Raw genomic sequence first — 24,464 nt, 5'->3', positions numbered from 1 at the left:
TGGAGGTATAATTGTTACACTTCATTTTAGTGCGAGTGTGGAATTATTGTTGCACTTTTTGGGGCTCCAATTTAAATCTCACCTAGAGCACCAACATAGTCAGGCTGGCCCTGTAGTAGCCTACCCTCACCCTAACCGAAGCCTACAGTAATGTACTAGACTATCAGCAGTGTAATAATCTCTGAAGGTGACTCATTCTGGTCACTATTTCCCCTAAAAAATAAAAAAAAAACCCAAAAAGCTTCATTTTATACATAGCTGCTTGAAAGTTTGTGAACTCTTTAAAATTTTCTGTATTTCTGTATAAATATGACCTCAAACATGATCAGATATTTATACAAGTCCTAAAACTAGATAAAGTGAATCCAGTTAAACAAATGAGACAAAAAAAATCATTTTTTAAAATCTTTTTCATTTATTTATTGAGGAAAATGATCTAATCTAAGATATTTGTGTGAAGCAAAAGTATGTGAACATTGACTGTAGCCACTGCAAGAGAAGCCTTTAGTTTCCTAGACGTTACCCTGGGGTCTGTTGTGGCCTCCTGGACTATTACACACCTGCTCTTGGTGTGATCTTTGTTGGTTTACCACTCCGGGGGAGGGTAACAGTGGTGTTGAATGTATTCAATTTATATACAGTCTGTCTGACAGTTGACTAGTGGAGTCCAAACTCTTTAGAAATGGTTTTGTACCCCTTTCCAGCCTGGTGATCATCAGCAACTCTTCTAACCATCACCACTGCTAAATAATGTGACGATATGATATGAATGATAAAATGTTCATATGACCGTGTTGAAAGGAAAAAGCAAGAAGCAGAGCAGCTGCTTTTCTGTTTTAGAAAATGATTACATAGCTTTGTGTTGTTTAAAAAGGCAACAAGGAAAATGAGTCAAGCAGTAAACAACAGAAAAACAATTGAATACCTTTAGATTCATTTTTGTTAATAGAAAAAGTAATTAATTCATGCTTTATTCTGCATGGATAGTAAGCAAAGAGCTGGTTAACAACAGTGAAAACTTATCAGGCTTTACAGGGTTAAATTTTGGCCGGGTGGAGTTCTTGCTGGAGAGCCAATAGGAAGGCACAATGTCCCGCCTCCTGATTAGCATTTAACGCAACTAGTGTTACTAGTGGGCATTTAGTCTCTTACTAGTTCAACTAGTAAACACTTTTAGCCTTACTAGTAGTACTAGTAAGGTCAAAAACACCCTAGTAGTGCAACTAGTGGGCATTTTGGCTCTCACTAGTACGACGAGTAAACATTTTGTCTCTTACTAGTAGTACTAGTGAACATTTTAGCTCATACTAGTAGTACTAGTAAACATTTTAGCTCATACTAGTAGTACTAGTAAGGTCAAAAAAATCACCCACTAGTGTAACTAGTGGACATTTTGGCTTCTACTAGTAGTACTAGTGGACATTTTGGCTCTTACTAGTAGTACTAGTGAGCTTTAGTAGTCAACTAGTAAGGCGTATTTGTGCTCAAATAGTCAACATGTTGGCGTCTTTTCGGCACACTAGTTAACTAGTAGGACTTTGAGCTTTACTAGTTGGGTCCAGTCGTCGACTAGTGCGCAAAAAAGTCAACTAGTTGGGATTTTGGCTCAACTAGTTCGGCGCTCGGCTCAACTAGTACAGCTTTTGTCCGAACTAGTTGTCCAAAAGAGTCACTAGTTGCTGAAAAAGCGTAACTAGTACGAGTTTTTGTTCAACTAGTACAGCAAAGTTGCGAACTAGTTCGACAAAATGTCCAACTAGTACTGCCAAAGTCTGAACTAGTAGAGGACACTTAAGTTTGATATCAAGGATATCTAATAGATGCCCAAAGGGCTTTCCATAGTCGACTAGTGCGCAAAAAAGTCAACTAGTTGGGATTTTGGCTCAACTAGTTCGGCGCTCGGCTCAACTAGTACGGCTTTTGTCCGAACTAGTTGGCCAAAAGTGTCACTAGTTGCTGAAAAAGCGTAACTAGTACGGGTTTTGTTCAACTAGTACGGCAAAGTTGCGAACTAGTTCGACAAAATGTCCAACTAGTACTGCCAAAGTCTGAACTAGTAGAGGACACTTAAGTTTGATATCAAGGATATCTAATAGATGCCCAAAGGGCTTTCCATAGCCACGTCGATCACCCTGGCTCGGTCCCGGGGCCTCATCGGCAGCTTCTCCAGCTGGCAGTCCAGCACCAGAACCGTCTGGTTACTCTACCGATTCCGAAGAGAAACCAAAGGTTCCGCCTGGTTTGAATGTTCCGCAGAGGCCAAGGTCAAAATAAACCTACGTTGTTGCAGCCGCGTTCATGTGAAAGATGTATTCTTACAAAAGGTCCATTTATAGACTTATCAAAATGCATTTAAACCAGTTTCTGAGCTGATTATGGCCCAAAATAAATCTGAGAGGGTTTGTGACTCTCTCAGATTTATTTTGGGCCATAATCAGCTCAGAAACTGGATCTCAGCTTGGAAAGGTTTTGATTGAAAGGATGAGAGGAAAAAACACAGGTCTGTTTTCTTCAAACTTTTACTAAATTTTTGCTCCTTTTCTTGTGCAAAGTGCTCCAGGTCTGTAAACATCCTTCATTTTAAAAGAGTCTGAGAATTAATATTCTGTTCTGCTGGCACCTGGAAGCTACTCGGCATCCTCTTCATCACATTCCTCACATATATTATAAATCCATTACAATTTTGTTATGCTGTTCTATGCTGTATTTGTGTAATGTGTCTTTTTTGTATATTCTGTACACACATCTACTGCACATCTGTCCGTCCTGGGAGAAGGATCCCTGCTCTGCTGCTCTTCCTGAGGTTTAAAAGGGGGTTTTAGGGAGTTGTTCCCTTATTTAAATCACTGTACAGACTATAAAACCCCATGAGGCAAATTCGCGATATTGGGCTATACAAATTATAGTGCTCAAGAATATAAAATCAGTCTTTGGTCTATACATGCCTTCACTTTCTGGACAAACCTTTAACTTGAACCGGAAGTCTAAACCAAAACATGACCATCACATTTTACAGTTTTTCCTGCTCTAACAAATCAAAACTGCCTGGCTTGATTTAAGGGAATAAGCCTATGTAGGTCCTGCAAACCATACAACATTCTCAAACTGTGGGTCTGAGCCCAGTCTACCTGATGACACCAATAAGCTTTCTTCTCTTTGACTTGTCAGATTTTTTTAAATAAATAAACTTAAGTCACTTCAGTTGCAGGGTCCTTGTATATTATGCATGCTGATTGTCATACACTAAGGGTGGGGGAGGACTTGAACTGAATCATTATGTTCATCAGTAACACCTGTTCTTTTCTTACTATGGATAGCAAGGTCTATTCTTACCAATGACTTATTGATTCATCTCTGTACACTGCCTGCACATTATGACCTTTGTTAGATGCAGCACATGATAGTCAGCTTGTTATCCATTAACCTGAATTATTGCCAAAACAGCATGACAGATATCTGCATCAAGGAAACAAGTTTATTTCAACATTGAAAGACATTCTTAATCATTGCAGCTGCACAGTCGTTCACACAGGCTCCATCACATGGACAGAGAAGGCTGACGACGCGGACCCATCACTGACAGCAACTGGTGTCACATGTCTTTCCTTTGCACACGCAACCAGAGGCGCACTTGCTACAGTCGGATGGGCAGCATGAGCAGCAGCCTGCATTAAGAAAAAAATAAGTGTTACTGACAACCCTATGATCATTGATCTGTTGCAACAAAAAGCAGCCAAGGCCACCCTTTAATTCCAGGACAAGGATATTACACAAGTCAAAGCATCTTGAGCTAAACATTAAGAGGTTTGGGGTGGAATGAAGTGACCTTCTGTGATGGTAAAGCCACCTGGCTTCCTACATCTTGAGTAAAGAGGCAATTTTAGACAAGGCAGCATTAATTCAGCATGCCAGATATGAAACGGCAAGAAGTCAGTCTTAAAAGAAAACATAAGAATCCTACTTGGTGGCTTGGGTGAAGATTATTTAAAAAAGAAGGCTACTAGTAAAATGTATTTCAACAGTCACATTGACTGGATTCAAAATTAAGACACCTGTGAGTTAGATGTGTGTAAAGATGTGATTTGACTTACTCTTTTTGCAAGAGGTGCAGGAGCAGTTTGTGCAAGTGCAGGATACTCCGCAGTTGCAGGTTCCAGCTGAAAGTAAGAACACAAGACATGTCAGCTTTAGGAATTCATTTGTGTATGACAGCAAGTCCTATAAAGTAATACCAGACGAAATATTAAGACTAATGAAATCCTTAAATAAAACTTACTCTTGGAGCATTCGCAAGGGTCCATTTTTCAGTGAGTGTAGTTCTCTTCTTTAGAGAGTGCTGCGTTTGTGCTTCTTCCCGTTGGAAGTGGTGGTATGAGTGTCAGAGAAGGGGCGGCTCTTTTATAGCATCCCGGTAACAACAAGACCGGGTGCAAAAAGCGTCTGTCACGCTGCACGCAGGCACGTAATTGACCATTACAAAGAGGTTTGTACACACGGCTCAACTACGCAGCTGATTCCCAAAAGACGCGTCGGCGTGTTGTTTGTAAATTACATTCAGGTACGCGTTTTCGTCCTGCTCCACATTGCAGGACTTGTGCGCATGTTTGGCCGCGTATGGAAAGCCCTTTGGGCATCTCTTAGATATCCTTGATATCAAACTTAAGTGTCCTCTACTAGTTCAGACTTTGGCAGCACTAGTTGGACATTTTGTCGAACTAGTTCGCAACTTTGCCGTACTAGTTGAACAAAAACTCGTACTAGTTACACTTTTTCAGCAACTAGTGACACTTTTGGCCAACTAGTTCGGACAAAAGCCGTACTAGTTGAGCGTGTGTGAACGACTGTGTATTTGATTGCAGCTGCAATGATTAAGAATGTCTTTTGTAATCGGAATCGGTAGAGTAACCAGACGGTTCTGGTACTGGACTGCCAGCTGGAGAAGCTGCCGATGAGGCCCCGGGACCGAGCCAGGGTGATCGACGCGGCCAAACATGCGCACAAGTTCTGCAACGTGGAGCAGGACGAAAACGCGTACCTGAATGTAATTTACAAACAACACGCCTACGCGTCTTTTGGGAATCAGCTGCGTAGTTGAGCCGTGTGCACAAACCTCTTTGTAATGGTCAATTACGTGCCTGCGTGCAGCGTGACAGACGCTTTTTGCACCCGGTCTTGTTGTTACCGGGATGCTATAAAAGAGCCGCCCCTTCTCTGACACTCATACTACCACTTCCAACGGGAAGAAGCACAAACGCTGCACTCTCTAAAGAAGAGAACTACACTCACTGAAAAATGAACCCTTGCGAATGCTCCAAGAGTAAGTTTTATTTAAGGATTTCGTTGGTCTTAATATTTCGTCTCCTATTACTTTATAGGACTTGCTGTCATACACAAATGAATTCCTAAAGCTGACATGTCTTGTGTTCTTACTTTCAGCTGGAACCTGCAACTGCGGAGTATCCTGCACTTGCACAAACTGCTCCTGCACCTCTTGCAAAAAGAGTAAGTCAAATCACATCTTTACACACACATCTAACTCACAGGTGTCTTAATTTTGAATCCAGTCAAGGTGACTGTTGATGAAATACATTTTACTAGTAGCCTTCTTTTTTTTAAAATCTTCACCCAAGCCACCAATTAGGATTCTTATGTTTTCTTTTAAGACTGACTTCTTGCCGTTTCATATCTGGCATACTGAATTAATGCTGCCTTGTCTAAAATTGCCTCTTTACTCAAGATGTAGGAAACCAGGTGGCTTTAATTGGCTGCATCACAGAAGGTCACTTCATTCTACCCCAAACCTCTTAATGTTTAGCTCAAGATGCTTTTACTTGTGTAATATCCTTGTCCTGGAATTAAAGGGTGGCCTTGGCTGCTTTTTGTTGCAACAGATCAATGATCATAGGGTTGTCAGTAACGCTTATTTTTTTCTTAATGCAGGCTGCTGCTCATGCTGCCCATCCGACTGTAGCAAGTGCGCCTCTGGTTGCGTGTGCAAAGGAAAGACATGTGACACCAGTTGCTGTCAGTGATGGGTCCGCGTCATCAGCCTTCTCTGTCTATGTGATGGAGCCTGTGTGAACGACTGTGCAGCTGCAATGATTAAGAATGTCTTTCAATGTTGAAATAAACTTGTTTCCTTGATGCAGATATCTGTCATGCTGTTTTGGCAATAATTCAGGTTAATGGATAACAAGCTGACTGTCATGTGCTGCATCTAACAAAGGTCATAATGTGCAGGCAGTGTACAATGATGAATCAAGTCATTGGTAAGAATAGACCTTGCTATCCATAGTAAGAAAAGAACAGGTGTTACTGATGAACATAATGATTCAGTTCAAGTCCTCCCCCACCCTTAGTGTATGACAATTAGCATGCATAATATACAAGGACCCTGCAACTGAAGTGACTTAAGTTTATTTAATAAACAAAAAAAATCTGACAAGTCAAAGAAGAAAGCTTATTGGTGTCATCAGGTAGACTGGGCTCAGACCCACAGTTTGAGAATGTGTGGTTTGCAGGACCTACATAGGCTTATTCCCTTAAATCAAGCCAGGCAGTTTTGATTTGTTAGAGCAGGAAAAACTGTAAAATGTGATGGCCATGTTTTGGTTTAGACTTCTGGTTCAAGTCGTTAAAGGTTTGTCCAGAAAGTGAAGGCATGTATAGACCAAAGACTGATTTTACATCCTTGAGCACTATTTTTTGTATAGCCCAATATTGCGAATTTGCCTCATGGGGTTTTATAGTCTGTACAGTGATTTAAATCAGGGAAAAACTCCCTTAAACCTCAGGAAGAGCAGCAGAGCAGGGATCATTCTCCCAGGACGGACGGATGTGCAGTAGATGTGTGTACAGAATATACAAAAAAGACACATTACACAAATACAGCATAGAACAGCATAACAAAATTGTAATGGATTTATAATATATGTGAGGAATGTGATGAAGAGGATGCCGAGTAGCTTCCAGGTGCCAGCAGAACAGAATATTAATTCTCAGACTCTTTTAAAATGAAGGATGTTTACAGACCTGGAGCGCTTTGCACAAGAAAAGGAGCAAAAATTTAGTAAAAGTTTGAAGAAAACAGACCTGTGTTTTTTCCTCTCATCCTTTCAATCAAAACCTTTCCAAGCTGAGATCCAGTTTCTGAGCTGATTATGGCCCAAAATAAATCTGAGAGAGTCACAAACCCTCTCAGATTTATTTTGGGCCATAATCAGCTCAGAAACTGGTTTAAATGCATTTTGATAAGTCTATAAATGGACCTTTTGTAAGAATACATCTTTCATATGAACGCGGCTGCAACAACGTAGGTTCATTTTGACCTTGGCCTCTGCGGAACGTTCAAACCAGGCGGAACCTTTGGTTTCTCTTCGGAATCGGTAGAGTAACGTACACCGGAAGTGTTGCGTCGTTTCTGTGTTTAGAGCCGAAATCTTAATGCACGTCTTGTTACTGTCGCCATGGCGTCTCAACAGTAGCTTTTAATTTGACAGCACTGTTGTTAAAACACATTTAAGTCGCTGAAACATGCCGAAAGTCGTGTCTAGAAGTGTTGTGTGCTCCGACACCAGAGACCGGGAGGAGTACGACGACGGAGAGAAGCCTCTCCATGTCTACTACTGCCTGTGCGGCCAGATGGTTCTGGTGCTGGACTGCCAGCTGGAGAAGCTGCCGATGAGGCCACGGGACCGAGCCAGGGTGATCGACGCGGCCAAACATGCGCACAAGTTCTGCAACGTGGAGCAGGACGAAAACGCGTACCTGAAGAGAGCCGAGGGTATCGAGAGGCAGTACCGCAAGAAGTGCGGCAAGTGCGGCCTGCTGCTCTTCTACCAGCACCAGGACAAGAACAACCCGGCCACCTTCATCGTGGACGGAGCCGTCGTGAAGTTCGGACAGGGCTTCGGCAACACCAGCGTCTACAGCCAGAAGCAGCCGGAAGCTCCCAAGAAGGTTCGAGTCATGATGACCAAGCGGACCAAAGATATGGGCAAGTTCAGCTCTGTCACCGTGTCCACCATCGACGAGGAGGAGGAGGAGATCGAGGCCAGGGAGGTGGCGGACTCGTACGCCCAAAATGCCAAAGTGATCGAGAAGCAGCTGGAGAGGAAGGGCATGAGTAAGAGGAGGCTGCAGGAGCTGGCCGAGCTGGAGGCCAAGAAGGCAAAGATGAAGGGCACCCTCATTGACAATCAGTTCAAGTAGAGGAATCTCCCCTGAGAAGGACAGAGAAAACACACTGACTGTTGTCTTCTGGAGATCCTCATCTGTGCAACATTGGCCAGAAATGTTTGTGGTCAGCACAGCATCAGTAGAGAAAGACTGGACAATATTTTGACATGTAAAAATAGGACTGAGGGTGATGGTGGGCTGTAGTTGTAGACCTTTTTTGAAATGTTATTTTGTAGAAACATTCAAGACCCAATAAATCTATTTGTGATTTTGTAAAATATTTTTTTTTACTTCATGTAATATTGCAAGTCCTTCAAATGTGTTCAGCTGTTTTAAGAAAATGCAACATAAAGGCCTGTTCAAAATGTTGAATAAGTCAAATAGTGTGTCTTCAAAATGTACATCGCTGCACAGTTCAAGAGTTTGACAAAAAGACATTTAGCAAGCGACTGAGTAAGTCTTTCCAAGAGAAAAGTTAATGTCATTTTTTATTACCAAATCTCCTTCAGTTATAAAGTAGACATTTAAATAATAGATTAATCAATGAGACACTTCGCAAAAGATGTTTAAAGGTGCAATCTGTGATCGAAATGCAAACTGTGTATCCCCACCACCAGTCTGACACTCAACAGCACCGACTAAATCTAGGTTTTGTATTTTCTGATGCTCATGAAGGTGTGTTTACATCAGAGTAAAACTGGTCCATATTTTCAATTATGAATTATCAGAAACCTGTCGGTCCATCATTTTGGTGCAGACTGTAATATCTAAACAACGCGATGGATCGCCATAACATTTTTTCCAAACTTTCACGTTCCACAGAGGATGAATCCTACTGACTTTGAGGATCCCGACTTTTTGTTTAATGCCTCCATGAGGTTGATATTTCTGTTTTTTAATAAAATATCTCAACAACTGTTGGATGAATTGCAGTTGAATTTTATACACAGATACTTGGTGGCTAGACAATGAATCCTAATGACATTGGTGATAACCTGACTTTTTGCAATCAGGTCAATAGTTTGGTTTATGACTAAATGTCATGCAAAACTAATCACATTCTCATTAGCCACAGCTGTACTTTGTGTTTAAATTTTCAAATATTAGTATGCAGACAGGCTTGCCCACACTGAGATGGTGAACATGGCAGACATTGCACTTATTTAGCATCAGCATGTTAGCGTTGTCATTGTAAACATGACATGTAAGAATTTAGCTCAAAGCACTGAACTCAGACACAGTCTCAGAGCTGCTAGCATGACTGTAGACTCATTAGTCTTGTTCATCAGTGGGTCAAACTCTTTAAAACTGTCCATGAATATACCTGGAATTTACATAACACTTATTGGGATATTAACAATACTGAGACAATTCTAAAATGTATGTTTAATTTTATTTTACCATTAGATACTAGTGTTTATTATTTGAAAAAATTTATATCAGAAGTTTGAGGTTTTCTGTGTCAGACAGTCATCAATGAGATGATGGGTAAATGTAGGCCAGTGTCGAATTGGCAGGTCAGACCCTTTAATTGGGTCACAAAAAACAGGGCAGATTAGGAGAACAATGTGTTTTGGAGACTGGATCACAATTAGGCTTTCCTTTTGTCTTGATAAAGAACAGACATTTGTTAGAAAAGTTTAATGAGATGCAAAAATGTAATTAACAAATGTATTGTTTAGAGTAAATTCACCGTTAATTGCAGGAGAACACTAACATAGGTAGGTGAAAGTCCAAAAATGTCTAAATAGGTTAATAATAGTAAATTAATCTGAAAAAAATATACAGTATGTATAAAATGATTATTTTTAAAGTTCAAACCCATGAATATACAGTATTTGATAGTACAACCTCTTTCCTGTCTTCACATTTCAAATTGTCAAGACATGAAAAGCTAAAGTGGAACTAATATTAACAATGGCTCAGTTCCATGTAAGTGTCCCAGGAAGCAGCACTAATGAGCAATAATGATCAATACCAGTGCCCTACAATGTGTAATGTTATTAATCACACCTGTGCCTTCCCTCTTGTGACAGTTAAGCTCTCTGCTGTGAAAAAATTATTCTTTTAATTTCATTATAAAGTTTTTTTAACACCTGTGAGGTTTAATTATGAGACAATCCACATTGAATGAAGTGTTTAAGTTGGCAGCCATGAGGGTCGACACACTCTAGGTTACATATTTGTTGTTTCTTTTTAATTCATTCATGAATTGGATTAAACTTTTTTATATCTTTCTTTCATTAGTGTATTTTCTTAAAGTGTAATGCCCTGATTTTGTGCCACAATAACACCCTCATAAATATGCCTCCAGTATCTAAAGGCACCAGAATAAATGCAACACAAGGTTACCTGATGATCACAGAAACCATGGAACCAGAGATCCACTCAGTTCAGGTTAAAGATGTGTGTGTTTTGTAGTAAATTGTCCCAGAAACACTGCTGTGTTGCTGTGTTGTGTAACAGAGAAACAGTTGTGCATACTACATTATATAATGAAGTAGCTCTGGGGGTTTGTACTCCACATAACCAGATCTGTCCCAGCAAAGCAACAGACCGTTCATCAAGCTACAGCCAGTGGTTTCTTCTCATGAAGTAACGGCAAGGGTTAAAACAAAAAAAAGCAGGTGGGGATCCAGCAGACATTTGCTCAGAAAAAAAAACATTCTGCCTAATCTAGGGACTTGAGGGGTGATCTATGTAAATCAGGTCACTTCTAGGTTGGAAACAAGTGTGATAAAGTGTGTGTGTGTGTGTGTGTGTGTGTGTGTGTGTGTGTGTGTGTGTGTGTGTGTGTGTGTGTGTGTGTGTGTGTGTGTGGATTTTGGCCCCATCACACACATTGAAAGCACATTTAAAGGGAATCTTTTAATAGCCAGTATGAACAGGAGGAATTATTACAGCGAGGAAAACCTCTTTCACTGTTCATATGGACACCAGACTGTTGTTTTAAGACAGACTTAGCAATGAATAGAAGAGTGTTAGGATTAAACCACAGATATAAGACATGGCTTGCCCTGAATTGATATTCATGCACCAGTAGAACTATAGATGAGTCGATATGGGCCAGTTCGTGCTGACTGACATGATGTTTAAGTTTGATACTAACAGTGGTGTGTTGTTCTTCAGTCCTCCTGACCTAGTGGCGGAGCAGCGGGCTGTGTAGCATCCTGAAGAGGGCGAGCAAGTGTGATATCCGGTACGGAGCATGGTGTCGTCCAATCAGCGTGCTCTCCAGAAGAGCCGGGCCAAATAACACACTTCAGTTCATGTTGTACCACTGAGCTAAACTGTACAAGTGCTAATCACCTGAAGACAACAGACAGGACCGTATTTACATTCGTCCTACACAACAGGTATGAAGCTACCTACAGCAAAGTGTAGTTAACGTAAATATTAACGTTTTAAAGTTGACCAAATTGTGAGCGTACATTAGCCATTTAGCCTGTTAGCTGCCGTTGAGCGCCATTCATTTTGACATGAAGCTAGCCAGGTTTAAGCAGCATACTAACAAACACGAGGGAAACACGAGGTTTTCAGCATCACTGTCACTTTGGTATCTAAGTTGTCTTCTTCAACAGGCGAAATGACCGCTCCAGGTATCTCTTTCTGTTGTTTTACAAACTAGCTGGCCAGGAGGTTAGCATCGTGCTAACGCTGAGCTAACTTGACAACCACAGCACACCGTGGTGTGCCTATTGATGTCAGCTGTCAGAAGATGTTTTGGTAACATGTATGCTGTATACATGTTTTATTCACAGTCTATATGGCCGGAGCTCTATGCTTTGATACGTTGAAGATTTATGGCAGTAAGTTAGCGAAATTGTGAAACTTGAAATGAAACCGAAGACCCCTTTGAGAATGGAATTAAGATACAGCTAATTTTTAAAATTAATCAATGTTCCTTGTGATAAAAAGAAGTCCTGAGTGAAGCAGTGTTGTTTCTGATTCATCCATGCACATTTTCTTCTTATGTGGTGTTGTATAAAGTCCTAACATTTAGTTTGGATATGAGGTTGTTTACATCCACATCATATACTAAACTGTGTTTGTAGCCCTTATATACATAGAGCAATGTAACTGTGTGCTGCAGTGATCTTCACTTCTGGTTTGTTTTGAGGGCTTTTTGCCCTCCATCTAGTATAATAATCATCAGTTGGATTGAGGTCACTTTGCCTGATAAGAACATTGCACTTTTTAACCTTAAAATCCAGCTGTGGCTGTATGTTTTAAGGTCCCTCTGCTGTTGCATGATAAAGTGTTTGGCTCTGACAGAATCACTATTTTTTTTACATTGATCCTGCTGCTTGATCTGATTTTGATCTGATCAGTGGCTGTGTTGTGTTTTTTTTAATTCAACTTTCCAAGTTATCTACTACAATAGAGTTCTCTAGTATACTAGGTTGTTTTTCTGTGCTCACTTGTGCATTCTTAGCTCACAGTGTACTAAATTGTGGGCTTTGTGTGCAAAACAAGGATAAATCTCCTATATCACACTATATATAATATATATATTGCAACTGCAATATATATCGTGATACAATATAGTTTCTGACAAATTCAACTGAAAAACAATTTATAGAAGGAAATAACATTTAAATAAATGTTAATCGAGGGAATTAGATACCTGACAAATTATGATTCAGTTCACCACATTGATGTAATAATCCTTTAAAACTTCATTGATCAGGAACATTGCTCAAAATGGCCTTATACGTCCGCATACATTCGGTGTAGATCACATATATTGTCTTTGTATTCACTCATAAACACTCTTCCTCTCTGCCTAGAGGTATGGATGCAGAGGGTTTCGGGGAGCTTCTGCAGCAGGCTGAGCAGCTAGCTGCAGAGACAGAGGCCGTGTCGGAGTTGCCACACGTTGAGAGAAACCTTCAGGAGATCCAGCAGGCGGGGGAGAGGCTTCGATCCCGCACCCTGACCCGTACCTCGCAAGATGCTGCCGACGTAAAAGCGTAAGGAATATGTCTCGTGCTTACATAAGCATAGTAAAAATGTCTCCCTTGTCACAGTCTGTATGCTGGCAGCACTCAGAATTTATGCGGACTGCACACATCTAATTTGTAAGAAGAGTAGATTTCTGCAATTTCAGATTCTCTTCACCTGACACTTTGATGTGCTCTTTTTATTCTGGTAACTTGTCTCTTTTTTTAATCAGGTGATGACATTCAACACCATTTGATTTAGTGCATTAATTATAATCTCTTCTAAACCCAGAATTCCAGATATTTCTAAAACCTTTCCATTTTTCACCTGGCTCCTGTTGGCTGTATCTGAAGATTTCATCTTTAGAACCTTATAAAATGTAGTATGTAGTGCACTAATGGGCCAAATTGTCAATATGACTTCTTTTTGTAAAATATAAAATACAACAGCACTTTTAAAATGTTCACTGAGCCTATGTGAAAGATCTGCATACTATTCTGGGCTACAGGCTTCTTCTTCTTTTATGAACTTTGAAAGCATGTTTAATCGAGTCATGTTTATTCAAACAATTAAATGTATTATAAGTGTCATGTATTGTAATATTTGGTCTGATTTTCCTTATAAACAATATATCATGAGAACTGACCTGATATGATCTTTAACCACTGGATAGTACTGCCATTATAGCAACGTCTCTTGTGCCCTCTAGTGGGTATCAAGTACAACTACAGTTCTTTCAGTTTAGTCCCTCCATCACATTCATTCATTCACCTCTCTGTCTCACTCGCAGGTCAATCCTCCTTGGTTCCAGAGGTTTAGACATCTTCCACATTTCTCAGAGGTTGGAAAGTCTAAGTGCTGCCACCACCTTTGAGCCCCTGGAGCCGGTCAAAGACACTGACATACAGGTATGAATGACATAATAGGCCATAAGTCCAGCTAGCTCCTATGCAGGTCCTAATGCAGTCATATGACACGTACATAGGTCATCTCACTAGAGAAAGACTTCACACTGAGTGTTTTTTGTGAGCTGCAAAAAGACAAACTCCACTTTTATATTGTTTCAGATATCATAACAATCTAGAGTGATGGGTCTTTCTCTAAGAATACATCTTTGTCTGAGTTGTTCAAACACTGGCTTGCAGAGATCACATTAGCCAGATAACAAACAATAATTTAAATTTGTTTTTGGGTCAAGGTACTGGTAATATTAATTAGCTACAGCTGATAAGATCTACTGTTAACTGTTGTCCCTCAGCTAAAAGCGAGAAGCCTGAAATAGACTGTTATATTCTATGTTAGATGGGGGAAACTAGAGCTGAAACAAGAAGTCAAGTAATCAATTAGTTGATTTTCAGAGAGAAATTTATTTGCTGGGTGCAGATTCTCAAATTTGAGGATTTGAAAGCTTTTTTGTGTCATACATGATAGCTAACTGAATATCTTCGCATTTTGGACTGTCGATCAGATAAAACATTCGAAGATGTTGCCGTTGGCTCTGTTTTTGGGCATTTTATAGACAAAATGATTAATCAATTAATTGAGAAAATAATGGGTAGATTAACTGATAATGCAAATAATCATTAGTTGCAGCCTGAGAAGAAAAATGTCTGCAGCTGGATTAAAGGGGTTTGTTTTTGTGGACAGTGAATAAAGGTTATTGCAGTTGTGGAAGATGAAGCGAGCAGGCTACAGTCTAATCAGCCTGTCTAGCTTCATCGGAGTTCCTGTCTCTGTTTTTTACACCTGTAGTGAACAATGTGGAGGCATGTAACAGGAGTAAAGATAGCTACCTGTAGTGTTGCACCAAATGTAAAGAATTTGTATTCTTACACCTGTAGGAGAGTGTAAGAACACAGATTATAATCAATACATTTATTCTAAAGGTTAAGACTTTATCAGTCCAGTTTACATCTTGTTATACATAAAGAAAAATACAGCTGAAATCTGGAGCATTTGTCGTGGCTATTTACTTTGTACTTTGTCACATATGTAGTCAGATGTAAGGAGAGTAAGCAGTAGAGTTGGGCATTGAGAACTGGTTCCTAATTGAACTGGGAAAAGTTGTGAAACAGGGGGTGAAGGAAATTATTTTTCCATTAAGAGAAACTTAACTGCCCCAACTTGTTTACAGAGGATGAAGAAACAGTGAGTTTGCTGACTGTGGTAATATTAGGCCATCAACAATCTGATCAATGATGGAGATAAATGGGCTCTTGGTTGAGACATGGGAGGAGAAACACTGATGCTGTCTGTGTGTGTAATCCTGGCGAGGTGAAATTTGCTTTCAATATATTTTGGTTTCTTCTTTTGCTCAAATAATATGCTGAGAATGTGAAGCAGGAATTGATTTAGAGCAACAATCAATACAACCCTGAAGAGTACTCAGCTCCAGGAGGTAGTAAACCCATAACAACATGGAAGTAGAGTTGTAAACTATGCTTATACTGTATGCTGTTATATTGCTCACATCAGTTATTCAGTATATTTCTTAGAGGAATCATACTGCATTATATTGTAGTAACATTAAGCAACCATATTAACAATTATTGAATCCATAGCTTCACAAATTGGTTTTGCATCATTCTGTGGTGAAGCCAAATATCTACATAAACATTGGACTACGGTTTAAGCATTTGTTAATTTGTAGTGGCAATGTTCTTTTAGCAGCAGGCAAGCAGTTAAATAAGGGAAAAACCTGACTCAGTTCTGATCAGCTGCACTGCATATATATATATTGAACCAGCCAGTATTTCTTTGTTTTGAATATTGTATTTTTCTGAGCTCCATCTGTCTCTCTGTCCTTCCATCCTTCTTTCCTTTCCTGCTTAATCCTCTGTTCATTTATCTCTCTCCTACTCTTATCTTCCCTCTAAGCTTGTTCAGCCATAGATGTGACTGTAGTCTAGTCTAACCAGCTCTTATTTATCTTTCTCTACACCTGCTTATTTATCTTTTTCTTCCTCTGATCAGTTTTTATTCTCTCACATAAATTCAGCTTTTGAAATCTAAATGTCTATCATTCTTCTTGGCCGGATGTGTGCTAGCCTGGGTGGGTTTGAGACTGACTGACTGGAAGAGCACTTAGCTTCTGGCACACACACAAACACACACACACACACACACACACACACACACACACACACACACACACACACACACACACACACTCCCTCTGTTGCTCTTTTCCCCTTATTGGTTTACAAGAAGACATTGCATTGCAAAGTTTCATCTCAGAAGAAATGTGCAATGTCTCATTCAGCAGAATCATTCCTTGTCTGTGTTAGAGACAAACCACAGCTCCACTTGAACAACCAGATTCCAGGAAGGCAGTGAACATTAGTATTAGCATTGTATTAGCATTCATATATAGGCCAGTATATAATATTTTATTTGAATGTTTGTTGGGCTTAAGGGAGTGAAGGAATGTAGTGTATAAGTAGGCAAAAAACAAACTAATATTTTTTGTTTTTGTTTTTGACAAAGATGAACTAATTGCACATTATTGTCTTCTTGAGTTTTCTTTTAGTGGCTTACTCAGCCATACACAATAACAATTACAGCAAAATGCATAATGGGGCTTTAACATGGCCTCTAAAATCCCCCTCCTCCTCCTCTATTCACTTCTCCCACAATATTTTCATCCTTGTATCAGTGCCACTGTCATCCTGAAACAGAATCAGCTTTTAATTTTTTTTTTTTTAAATAAATCATTTCATTCCACATAGTGCACTTGTCAGGATTGGTTTATCAAACTAGTTTAAACTTAATCAGTTAACAGGTTAGCAGTAGCTCAAGTTGTAGAGCAGGTTGGCCATTAAGCAAAGCATCGGTGGTTCAATCCTGTCTACATGTCAGTGTCCTGGAGCAAAGACACTGATTACCAAATGACACCTGGGCTGCGCAGGGTGAATTGTAAATTGCTTTTGAGAGAAGTGTCTGCCAAATTAATGTAATGTACTAGATTGGATTGAAAAGTAATATTAAAATTGAAGAGTTCATTTGCAAAAAGAGATTAAAGCTATTCTTAAATGAATAAACAAACTCCTGTTTGATTGATACTCCCTGGAGTGCACACACTCAAAATGATTTAGGATAATAAATGCATTTATTATTAATGAATGCATTTATTAATAAATGCATTTATTATCCTAAATAATGTTTTTTTTGTGTGTGCGCTCCAGGGAGTATCAATCAAACAGGTGTTTGTTTATTCATTTTCGAATGGCTTTTATCTGTTTTTGCAAATTAACTCTTCAATGGATCATATGTACAGTACTGTGCAAAAGTTTGCGGCACTAAAAGTAAAGTCAGGATGCTTACAAAAATAATGCTATGAATAGTTTTTATTAATCATTTCATACAAAGTTCAGTAAACAGACAAAAACCTAAATGAAATCAATATTTGATGTGAGCATGCTTTGCCTTTAATACAGCAGCAGTTCTCTTCAGTACACCTGCACACAGTCTTTCAAGGTACTTGGTTGGTCGGTTGTTCCTGCATCTTTGAGAAGTTGCCACAGTTCTTTTGTGGATTTAGGCGTCTCAACTGCTTCTGTGTCTTCATGTGATCCCAGACTGACTCCATGATGTTGAGATCAGGGTTCTGTGGGGGCCAAACCATCTGTTGTAGGACTCCTAGTCGTTGTCATTTTTGTGCTGCTGAATAAATTTGGGACTGATCAGACATCTAAACATCTAACTTGTATTTCTGAGTAACATCATGTTCATCACATTGTCTCGCTATCAGTCAGTAACTCACCTCAAAATGTGACTTTGCTGTGGTATAAAGTGACTAAAATGTATATAATGCAGAGCAGCACAGTAGCTCTGCTGTACTTAAGATATCTAGTTTTTGTGAAAAATGACTACTGTATTTGTTTTTTTCTGTTGACTCAGTTTAATGGCTGCTATTTGTATTTTCAAAACAACTTGCATGCAATCCAGTAAAACAACACCACAAACTACACCCTCAAAAATGACCATGGGGTTGAGTCAACAATGTGTGGGCACATTGTCAACAACAAATAAAAATGAAGGTATTAGTAGTTCACAAAGGTAGTAGTTATAGTAGACTGCATTACAGAAGTACAAGGGTTTCTGTTTGTCTGGTCAGTAAAACTAGCTGGCCAGACAGAGGTAAGTAGTCGGCTATTTAGCCAGCTGCTGGTACAGCTCTATTTTAATTAAGATCATGAGAGCATGGCACAGTTGATCTTAATTTCAAATTGTGACTAATGACTTTTATCTAAATGGGTGTGTTTGGCTCCATGACAAAAAGACAAAAAAACAAAAGTAGACCCAGGAGACACATTCAGCCAGAAATAACAAAACAACAGAGAAAGCTTTTGGTTTAAAAGTAAGACCACTGAAAGAAAACAGAGCCAAGTTCTGATCAACATCAAGCTGCACTGCAGCCCACTTTTCTCCTCCTACAGATCATTATTTAACATCCTGCTGGGACAGTTGCAGCCACTTTACTTCACCAAATACACTGTTGAGAAAGCAGGTTAGTTGGTGCTAAGACATAACAAAACATCAACACAATGCAGGATTGACATACTCAGTATAAAACCAAGGTAACAGCATCACTTAAACACAGTAGACTAAACACACATACTCTTCCTTAGACATTGTAAGATTTGTTACGCTGTAGAGGCAATGGTCTAATTTAATAGTTGACATCAAGGGAAATGCATGCACTGTATCATGCTGATAAATGCTAGTTTGAAAGTAATCAGACACAAATAAATATCCAGACAAAAAAACGACTTAAAGGCATATTGTTACCATCTCTGAATATACTTTTCATTCTCATCTTTGTCTCCTAACCAATACATACATCCACGTGCTTCACACTTTTAATGAATTTCATTAAAAGCGTGAATATTATAAATGTTAATATTTGTAAATGTTTAGTGTTGAATGACATTGCTGTATTTTAAAGGTGCAGCAGCACAGATTCTAGTGTCAGATATTAGGTCTCAGGGCTGAAAGACAGTTCTGTATTAGATACTTCACATCACTAAAAATGGAGCACCTGCAGGCACAATGTAGCATGATGTCTGAGCGAGTTAGTCTATGTGACATTTGTGATCTGTAAAATGCAGAAATGGAGTAGAACATTTAAAAAAAACTGATGTGATCTGAATACATGCAGTTTCATATAGGCACTGGAAGAGTAGTGAAAGTGTGAGCTTGACATCAGCTCCAGGGTGTGTCTGATGAAGGATGGATAGAATCAAATGTTTAGTTTATGAGAGGTATGTTGAGGTGAACCAGTATTGTTAAACCACCTAAGATCACTGGAATAATGCAAAAAATAAATGGTTTTAATGGTTGAATTTAGCTGTAAATTTAACAGTGCTATGGGATTGAAGGAAGTGCTGAAGGTTGATAGATGAGACACAAAGGCAATGCAAACGTGCTGTCAGTGTATGTGTGTCTATAAATGTGTGTGTGTGTGTTAAGCATGAGTGAGCTATGAGTGAGCATGCCTCTGTGGTTCTTGTGTGGCACACACACACACAGACACACACATACCAAGGGAATTGGTGTGTGAATGATGTGTCTGCATGTATGGCTGAACGCACAACAGTAAGGATTTGACTATAGAAGCCTGTATAGACAGAGTCCTAGATTTAGGGCTTCATGGATGTCAGCTAGTTGTGTGCAGACCGTGTTTCTGGACCACATGTACAGTGGGCGACCTACTCAGATTTAACAAGATGGATTTTGTTTTGTTAATGTAGGTTTTCATCATTTGGTCTATAGTTAAAACATGGATGCATTTATGACTCATTCCTTCATCGGAATAATTAGATTTTTCTGCGCAAACATAGAAGAAAGCAGATGAGTAGATTCCATGTTACTGAAACAAAACCCTCCCAGTTAATATTAGACAATGTAAGTTGTCATTTTGTGCCCAAGTGCTGAAATAAATATTATATATTTTGTTGTTGTCACTCCTGTGGCTGGCCAATATGTTGATGTTTAATTTTTCATAATCAACAGCTGTAATTTCATAAAATATTTGTAAATATCGCAAATCATGGTTCCACAATTATGTTGTATTAATTAACATCCTTATTGTAAGATTCTCTGGGGTTTTTTTGCATTCCCCTAGTCTGTATTATTTATTTGTGCAGTGTGTAATGTACTGTAGGGTTGGGTAGATTTGACTGATTCTGATTATATTTGTAGGTTTTTGGTTCTTATAGTACACACATGCATGGATGAATACATTAACCGAAATGTAGACATGAGTTCAGTCAGTCCCAACATCAAGATAATGAAAATGCAAATAAAAGGCATGTTTCTTAATGAATCCCCTGCTTTAAAAAAATTGGAGTCAGTTCCAGTTCAGAGCTGATTCTCATCACTCAGCCTTAATGCTACATACATAACACGTCTGTGTACAGATTTAGCAGCAGCCTTTCACCACATAGTAGGCGTCTTTACAATTAAATCCTTGTTTTATGCTCTCAGTATGGCATTTGTACTGTATGCTTTGTGCGTTGGTAATTGTCATGATTAACAATGAACTGCTGTGGGTCGGTCGGTATTTAGCGCTTTTGGGTATTTTGTTCTCTGTGCCATCAAATAATGCACACAATGGTAAACAAAGGAGGGAGAAAAACTGAAATGTATAAACAAGAGAAAGAAGGAGGGAAAAACCAGGGAGAGTAGATGTAGATCACATGAAAACAATGGACAGAAAAATGAAACATAAGAAGTGGAAGGCGTAGAGCGGTGCTGGTGGAAAAATGGCGACCGGCTGCAGTTTTTTTTTTTTTTTTTTTCCTGTCTCTGTGTCCTCGTTGCACTTTTCACTGTTCTATCTTTCTCTGCCAGGGCTCTTTCTCTCCTTTTCTTTACCTCACTCTCTTTCAGATGATCCTTCTGCTTACTCTCCTTTTACTTCACCTTGTCTGCTCTCTGATTTTTTTTTTTTTTCCTCTTCTCTTCCATCTCCCATTTACATCCTTTCTCCTCCTCTGCCCTCCCCAACCCCTCACATACACACACACATATCCTTCAGCAGTGATGGCATGCGTTCAGCGGATGCAGTTGGCTAAGCCCAGAGCATCTGCTGAGATAGACGAACACTACTGACATCGCTTCACAGGGTGTGTGTGTGTGTGTGTATGTGTGTGTGTGTCGTACACAGGGTCTGTGTGCTGTGTTTGCATGCCTGTATCTGTGTCAGCCGCGATCAATTGTTGGCGTATACGGTCTCTGTGTGCTTATGAATGAGTGTGTGTGTGTGCGTGTATGTAGCGTAGATTTAACAGCACGTGGGCGCAGGCGTTTTCAGTCTCATCTGTGCCGGCTTGCACATACGACGGCGAGTATATGTCATGTGCCTGTGTGTGTGTGCCATCTGCACAAGACTATACTAGTGGAGGTGTGTGCACTAAGTCACTGCTTTGTGTGTGCTGTGATAGTCAGCCTACATATAGGAATGCCCCCCCCCTCCTCTTCCCCTTCCCCTATGTGCCTCCCAAACCCTTCATTAACTAAACATGACCCTTAAGAGCATGATTAGCCTCATTTCAAGACAGGATGTCGGAAGCCATCAACTGAGGGGGAAAAAATCCATTACTATAATTGCATTGAGCTGAGGGAGGGAGGAGAGAGGGAGGGAAGAAAGGATGCATAGATGGATAAAAAAGGAAGAAAATGAGTGGGAATGAGGGAGGGAGGAGGCAGAGGGCCGTCAGAGATGCTGGGATGAAGTGAAGGAGGGAGAGAGAGAGAGAGAGGATGGAAGAGAAGGGCTGAGAGAGGGGGGTGTCAGCTAGTGGTGGGAACAGATACTCTATATGAATCCATAGCTCCTTCTTGTGGATCCCCCCTGTGTCTGAATGCTCAGTTGGTACGTCCCTCCGACAATAAAACCACCTCCAGTGAGTCTTGATGTGGCACTTCCACTTGGTTCTCCGGCTCACGCGCAAGAGTCACTGGCCTGCTTTCGAACGGGGGAAAGGCTGCAAGCGGACCGCCATGCCGGCTCAACAGGGCACAGGGAACACGCCCCAGCATGGCGGCCACTGCTGCTGCCCTGGCACAGCGACACAGAGGGATGGAGAGGCGGAGGGCCGATGCAGGTTGGTCTGGGCTGTCAAAGCCCAGATACCTGGGCACAGACAAAGAAACGAAAAACTATTTTTTTTTTTTACTTTTCCTCGTCTCATCCTGTCTTCTTGTCTGTCTGTCTGTCTGCCAGGCAGGCACGCAGGCGCTGAGCATGAGTGAGTATTACCTATACGCGCATACACACATACTCACACACTCACAGTATCAGACAGGCATGTGCTTTGTCTGTCACACTTTCGTCACCTGTCTGTCTTTCTCCCATCGCCTCTCTGGTTATTCTACATTGTCTGTGGCTATATGGAGAACATGGATGATGATTGTATTAACTGATTTTTTTTTTTTTTTAATGATTAGACTCAATCATTATCGTCTCAAATAGATATATGCACATATATGTGAATATATGCGGTAGTACTTAATGTATATATTTTTTCTACACAGGAAGTGAAGGAGTGAAGGGTGGGGCTTCTCACACACACACACACACACGCACACACACACACTCTCGGGCACTGGTCGGCTCATTGTGTCATGGCAAATGAGGACAGAAAACCTCCTACTCTTACTTTCACGATGCCTGGTACAGAGAGCGAGGCTCCCTCCCTTCATTTCCCCTTTAACTGCTCTTTGACTGTCCTTATGTATCCTATAGATTCCTAAAGTCCATGTATCCCTGCAACACATCTCATAGTATGTGATAAGCATGAAGCCAGATCGAAAGAGTGAAAAATCGGGCCGGCTCATTTCCCCGAACATAGAGCGAGGCTTCATTCAGGCGCAGACAGTGTAACTATCATGACCGAGGCTCATAGAAAGAGGGCCTTATGTGTGCCGGCCCATGTGTGCATGTTAACATGCGTATTTGAAGACACATGCTCACCAAATACATACATTTAAAGGAGTACTTTGTCATATGATTGCCTAAAAATACAGTTGTGTTTGTTCCTCGGTCTACATTAAGGTGTATTTTTAGAGAGGCATGTCCACTGATCTTTCTTAATATCTGCGCATTTTAGCAGAAATGAAAGACAATGACTGAAGCTTCCATCAGTTCTGTTTTTTTAATTAAAGCTCAGACTAATCCTCGGTTCTACCTTCAATTTTTTTCTTTTATTTCTCGACACGCGGCTCCGATTCGTATTTAACAGCGATGGAGTATTTCCTGATTTATCTCCAGTTATGAAATTCTTTTCTGTGGCTGTGTTCCTGTTCCTCTAGAAGCTTCTGGGCTGTCTGGCCAGCAGGCTGTGAGTGTTCACAGTGGGTTGCAGATCTCTGAGGATACACAATACAGGGGTGGGGCAACAGAAAACATACTGTACATCTTTAGACACACCTATAACCCTGTACTCATTTGATCATTGAAGGTAATAAGCATGCATTTAACTTTACAATGTCTTTGTTTACTCTATGGTCTAAATGTGTCTTTGTGGCTCTTTAAAACGCCACTTCAATTTTTATGTTTTTTTTATGTTTTGTATTTTTACCATTTGGGAATGAATACAAGGAGGGATTGAAGTGTCGGCAGTGTTTAGTCTGTGTGAAATGCTGGGTACAGTGTGTCTCAGGATGAATAACATGCCAACTCTTTCAGCCATCTAGCATGAATGAGAATTAGCAGTAGTGATATTAGCAACAATGGTGCCGTGCCTGTCCTTTGTAAAGCTTTGAAATGTTCTCAGAAGTAGTAAAACTAGTTAGCTTCTCCACCGTATCACCTATCTGAATAAAAAGATCTACATAATCTGAATAAAGAGATCCACATAATGTCATCTTAACACATACATCGAACCTACATTTTGAGGCAAAAAGACTTTCCTCCAAAGGAAAGAGCGTTTGCCTCTCAGACTAATGGTAATTTTGGCCCCGACTGTAGGCTAAGATGTCAATTTACATTTGGCACAAAAAATGTCATATAGGCAAAGTGTTTTGGCAGAGCGAGCGCAGCTGGCAACAGGCAACAAAATGACAGCAATGAAACATCTCTGTATTTCAGTGAGGGCAAAAATGCTGAGGCAACTGCCCGGCAGTCGTCCAGAGTTGCCCAATGTGTCACCGTTGTTTAAGATGCTTTCGGAAAGAGCAGACCTCCCTGCCCTGCCTGTTTCGGGAAAAGATGTCCGTCTTATTTCCCCTCCTCCAATTTACTGGAATAATGATTTTTCACCATGACTAATACAGTCTCCTATTCTCTTGTATTAGATAGATCCCATAAGCCCCTGTTACAGCTATTTTTTTCTATT

General features: G+C 40.1%; 4 protein-coding genes across 4 annotated transcripts in view; 3 read left to right on the top strand and 1 right to left on the bottom strand.

Annotated features, from left to right (window-relative positions):
- Positions 1 to 3,457: 3,457 nt before the first annotated feature.
- On the bottom strand, positions 3,458 to 4,391 carry LOC121897290 (metallothionein A-like). The gene is made up of 3 exons (XM_042411692.1): positions 4,277 to 4,391; positions 4,092 to 4,157; positions 3,458 to 3,665 (listed from the first exon to the last, which is right to left on the bottom strand). Exons 1-3 carry the CDS (start codon positions 4,299 to 4,301, stop codon positions 3,574 to 3,576), a joined length of 183 nt encoding a protein of 60 aa, XP_042267626.1. The 5' UTR covers positions 4,302 to 4,391; the 3' UTR covers positions 3,458 to 3,573.
- An 814-nt stretch (positions 4,392 to 5,205) lies between these two features.
- On the top strand, positions 5,206 to 6,150 carry LOC121897293 (metallothionein A-like). Its single transcript, XM_042411695.1, has 3 exons — positions 5,206 to 5,317; positions 5,437 to 5,502; positions 5,941 to 6,150. Exons 1-3 carry the CDS (start codon positions 5,293 to 5,295, stop codon positions 6,030 to 6,032), a joined length of 183 nt encoding a protein of 60 aa, XP_042267629.1. The 5' UTR covers positions 5,206 to 5,292; the 3' UTR covers positions 6,033 to 6,150.
- Positions 6,151 to 7,365: 1,215 nt separating this feature from the next.
- On the top strand, positions 7,366 to 9,098 carry steep1 (STING1 ER exit protein 1). The gene has a single exon (XM_042411688.1). It carries the CDS (start codon positions 7,534 to 7,536, stop codon positions 8,209 to 8,211), a length of 678 nt encoding a protein of 225 aa, XP_042267622.1. The 5' UTR covers positions 7,366 to 7,533; the 3' UTR covers positions 8,212 to 9,098.
- A 2,293-nt stretch (positions 9,099 to 11,391) lies between these two features.
- The window catches only part of nup93 (nucleoporin 93), a 31,430-nt gene continuing 18,357 nt past the window's right edge, over positions 11,392 to 24,464 (top strand). The window contains exons 1-3 of the mRNA XM_042411683.1: positions 11,392 to 11,534; positions 12,969 to 13,151; positions 13,913 to 14,030. Of these exons, the coding sequence (XP_042267617.1) occupies positions 12,973 to 13,151; positions 13,913 to 14,030 (297 nt within the window). The 5' untranslated portion in view covers positions 11,392 to 11,534; positions 12,969 to 12,972. The remainder of the gene's footprint in view (positions 11,535 to 12,968; positions 13,152 to 13,912; positions 14,031 to 24,464) is intronic.

Source organism: Thunnus maccoyii, chromosome 5 (genome assembly GCF_910596095.1).
Source record: "Thunnus maccoyii chromosome 5, fThuMac1.1, whole genome shotgun sequence".
In the NCBI taxonomy this organism is placed as follows: Eukaryota; Metazoa; Chordata; class Actinopteri; order Scombriformes; family Scombridae; genus Thunnus; species Thunnus maccoyii.
This window is presented reverse-complemented; position numbering and strand designations above follow the sequence as displayed.

Excerpts from the sequence above, each read along its gene's own strand:
- LOC121897290 (XM_042411692.1), bottom strand. The coding sequence starts at position 4,301 with ATGGACCCTTGCGAATGCTCCAAGA. Across the intron at positions 4,158-4,276 it reads CCCTTGCGAATGCTCCAAGA|CTGGAACCTGCAACTGCGGA; the intron begins GTAAGTTTTATT and ends TCTTACTTTCAG. Across the intron at positions 3,666-4,091 it reads CTGCACCTCTTGCAAAAAGA|GCTGCTGCTCATGCTGCCCA; the intron begins GTAAGTCAAATC and ends TTCTTAATGCAG.
- LOC121897293 (XM_042411695.1), top strand. The coding sequence starts at position 5,293 with ATGAACCCTTGCGAATGCTCCAAGA. Across the intron at positions 5,318-5,436 it reads CCCTTGCGAATGCTCCAAGA|CTGGAACCTGCAACTGCGGA; the intron begins GTAAGTTTTATT and ends TCTTACTTTCAG. Across the intron at positions 5,503-5,940 it reads CTGCACCTCTTGCAAAAAGA|GCTGCTGCTCATGCTGCCCA; the intron begins GTAAGTCAAATC and ends TTCTTAATGCAG.
- steep1 (XM_042411688.1), top strand. The coding sequence starts at position 7,534 with ATGCCGAAAGTCGTGTCTAGAAGTGTTGTGTGCTCCGACACCAGAGAC.